Raw genomic sequence first — 3,596 nt, 5'->3', positions numbered from 1 at the left:
CACGTCTGTGGGCTGGGCCACCATCACCGCCATCGCCCCCGTGGTGCCACCGGCAAGTAGCCGGCTGCCCACGCCAACATCTGCCAAAGTCCGGGGGGAATAAAAAAATGAAACTTTGATTCTCTTTTTGTGAGCCAGATAGGCTTATTGTTTCAGAAATGGCTTGTATATCTATTGTGTAAAAGCAAAAATGTTGTGGTTGTAATGTTGTTAACCTTTTACTGCGCTAAAGAGCGTCGGAAGTCAGTGCCTCTTCCTCATTTACATTATCCCTCCCCTTTCCCCCCTCCCTCTTCTTTCAGTTTTCTACGCTTTTTTTTCCTTGCGTTTTTATGCTTCGATAAAATTAATCAAATAAAATCATATAAAAAAAAAACTTTCAGCAGTTCATTGAGCAGCCGTCCGAAGTGACAACGGCACGGGAAAAAAGGGACTTAGGACCATTTTTTCACACTTAGGACCGCGGCAGCGTTCCCCAGGGTCACGTGATCAAAATTCGGAGGCTTGGCCCTTGACTTGTATTTATTTTTATATATATATAACTGCAGTATAGCAGTTAAAAATGTCAAGGTATCAATATGGGAGAAAGGAATCTTTTTTTTGCCTGTATCAGCTCAAACTAGAGCCATCCGCAGGCTTAGCAGTTGCAACTGCTATAATATTTTATTAATTTTCCAATTTTACATCTGAGTATTTAAAAAGCAACGTGGTAACTGGGTTAATCAATAGTTCGATAACAAAACCTTTAATGCAAATCTCAGGTTACAACATCAGATTTTTCTTCTCTTTTTCCCCTTAACATTTACGGTCTCGTATTCAAGCTGGTCCATTTCTAATTATATCAACTCAATCAAAACATCGTTATTACATTTATCAATAATGTTTTAGCTGATACATGTCTTAATTACACGCAATCTTCATAGACAAACCATGTCCTGTTATTAATTTTTACGTAATGTTTAATTTCTCACCAATATTCCAATTTAACCTTTGATATGCATCATTTTCAGACTTTGGGCACTTGACTCGTATTTATGACGGTCGCGGTGCCCTGGGGGGGCTTTGTCACGTGATCTCCTTTTGCGACCTTCCCACAAGCCAAGTTCCATGGGGAAGCCGGATTCACTACGATGACTACAATCACGGTTTAGCCCTTATTGCTTTTACGTACAGTGCGAGCTTTTATGTACAGTGCGAGCTTCAGCACCGGAGACAAATTCCTTGTGTGTCCAATCAACTCTTGGCCAATAAAGAATTCGAACAATTGCAGTGACTCAACTGTGGCAAGAAACGTCGTAAAACGGGCCAAGGCTCACTTAACGACTGTCTTGCTTAGTGACATCATTTTGGGGCTCAATTGTGGCAAGGATGACCTGGACATGTCAGGAAGAACCCTTGGCATCCCACCTGGTCCCCGATGCCCACTTACGCTCGGATCCCTTGGTGTAGAAGTGTTTCACGGAGTCGTAGAGTCCGATCCGGACCGAGGCGAAGCTCATTTGGCGCTGAAGGCCGGCTACTAGCCCGTTGTAGAGGCTCTTGGGCCCCTCGTTTTTCACCATCGTGGCCATGGTGCCAAAGACCCCCTTGTACTGCGCCGTTTTGGGGGTGACGTTGGCCTTCTTCTCTCCTTGGATCTGAACAGGAAGAAATGGGGGGAAGGATAGAGCATAGAATCACAGGGACCTGGGAGGTCTTCTAGTCCAGCCCCCTGCTCAAGCAGGAGACCCTACTCCACTGTGGACAAATAGTTCTCCAATCTCTTCTTGAAAACCTCCAGCGATGGAGCATCCACAACTTCTGAAGGACAATAGGTCTTACAATCCATAGCGGCCGTGATTGAGATCAAACCATGATTGAGATTTTGAGCTAGATTTCTCAGCCTTGATCAATTGCAGACAGGCGTGTCCCACCAGCGCCCCCCCACACCTACCGGACAGGAGAAGTCAAATAAGGACCTAGCTTGGAATCCTTGCGCAGCCACAAGCGTCATCAGCTTGAGCTGCCCCAAGATCCACGAAGCCTTAATTGGTCGTTCCCAGGGGAAAACAAACAGCCCGGGAGGATTCTTGTAATATGTACGGCAAGCAATAAAGTCACCGACTTTTGGTACTCATAAGAAACTACAGGTAGTCCTCAACTTACAGCAGTCCGACCGTTCAAAGTTAGCACTGGAAAAAATGACTTATGACCGGTTTTCACGCTTACGGCCGTGACAGCATCTCCGCGGTCACGGGATCAAAATTCAGACGTGTGGCCACTGGTTCCTATTTATGACGGTCGCAGTGTCCCTGGGGGGGGTCCTGGGATCCCCTTTTGTGACCTTCTGACAAGCCAAGTCAATGAGGGAAGCCGGATTCACTTAGCAACAATATGAATCATTTAACAACTGTGGTGACTCGCTTAACAACGGTGGCAAGAAAGGTCATAAAATGGGGCAGTTCATTTACACCCATCTCACTTAGTAACAGAAATTTTGGCTTCAATTGTGGTCGTAAGCCGAGGACTACCTGTATCTATGGCAAAGAATAAAGTGGCCAACTTTAACGATTCACAAGAAACTATGGTTCATTGCAGCTGTCGTTACCTGATCCCAGAATTGTCTGGCCTGCTTCAGCCTTCTGCAACCTGATGCCTCCTGCAGATGTTTGGGTCAAGCATCTCCCTTCCTAAAAGACCAGGTTGGAGAAGGCCTACTCTGGTTGACCCCGGAGGTTGAATGTTAATCCTGGGCTGTAGCAAAACTAGGCAGCCCAGCAGCTCAATGGTTAAGGTACTGGGCTTGCTAACTGGAAAACTGGGAGCCCGGGTTTGAGACCCGAGCGCCATGTGATAGGGTGAGCTCCCGTCCTTGCCTCAGCTCCTGCCAACCCAGCAATTCGAAAGCACGCAAATGCGAGTAGATAAATAGGTACCATTTCGGCGGGAAGGTGACAGCGTTCTGTGACGTCATGCTAGCCACGTGACCGTGGAAACGTCTTTGAACACCGCCGGCTCAATGGCCTTGATTCGGAGATGAGCACAGCCTCTTAGAGTCGGCAATGACTAGCAGAGTAAAATCCGCAGGGATTCCTTTCCCCTTTTACCTAGAAAAACTGGGAGTTGCTGGTATCCCCTCCACCTTTGGAGAATCAACAGTGCAAAACATCGCCAGGCGCTCACCTGTAACCGGACCTTTGCCGTATCCAGCGGGAAGGTGATCAAGTCGGCGATGCAGGCCGCCGTCCCGGCCCCCAAAAACTTGACGGTCGCCGTCGGAGGGATATCGGAGGGCTTAAATCCAACCATGGCGACGAATTCAGGAGGGTTTTAGGCAGAGAGGAGGGGGTGAAGGGTTCAAAAGCAGCCAGGAAAAGCAGCTGAGGAGCCGGGGTGCCGAAAGGCCAGAGGAAGGAGCTCCGCCTATACGGAAGAGAAAAAGAAGAATATTCATTGTCCGCAGTCTGATCAACGCAGTTGAATCCTAAAATTTACTACTGTACCTTCTGGGAAGTTAATGGATTGGGTCAGAGTTACAAGTTCATTTAGTAACCATTCAAAATTACAACGGCACTGAAAAAAAGGGACTTATGACCCTTTTTCACACTTACGACCAT

At 47.2% G+C, this 3,596-nt stretch overlaps 1 protein-coding gene across 1 annotated transcript in view; it reads right to left on the bottom strand.

Moving 5' to 3' along the window:
- LOC107287046 (mitochondrial uncoupling protein 2-like) overlaps positions 1 to 3,288 on the bottom strand; it is an 8,583-nt gene extending 5,295 nt beyond the window's left edge. The window contains exons 1-3 of the mRNA XM_015815499.1: positions 3,163 to 3,288; positions 1,430 to 1,637; positions 1 to 80 (exon numbers count right to left, since the gene is read on the bottom strand). The exon at positions 1 to 80 is cut by the window's left edge and continues 115 nt beyond it. Of these exons, the coding sequence (XP_015670985.1) occupies positions 1 to 80; positions 1,430 to 1,637; positions 3,163 to 3,288 (414 nt within the window). The remainder of the gene's footprint in view (positions 81 to 1,429; positions 1,638 to 3,162) is intronic.
- Between the last annotated feature and the right edge of the window lie 308 nt (positions 3,289 to 3,596).

This window comes from Protobothrops mucrosquamatus, unplaced genomic scaffold (assembly GCF_001527695.2).
Source record: "Protobothrops mucrosquamatus isolate PMUCROS unplaced genomic scaffold, P.Mucros_1.0 scaffold344, whole genome shotgun sequence".
NCBI classification, from domain to species: domain Eukaryota; kingdom Metazoa; phylum Chordata; class Lepidosauria; order Squamata; family Viperidae; genus Protobothrops; species Protobothrops mucrosquamatus.
Note: the sequence above shows the minus strand (reverse complement) of the source record. Positions and strands in the feature narration are given on the sequence as shown.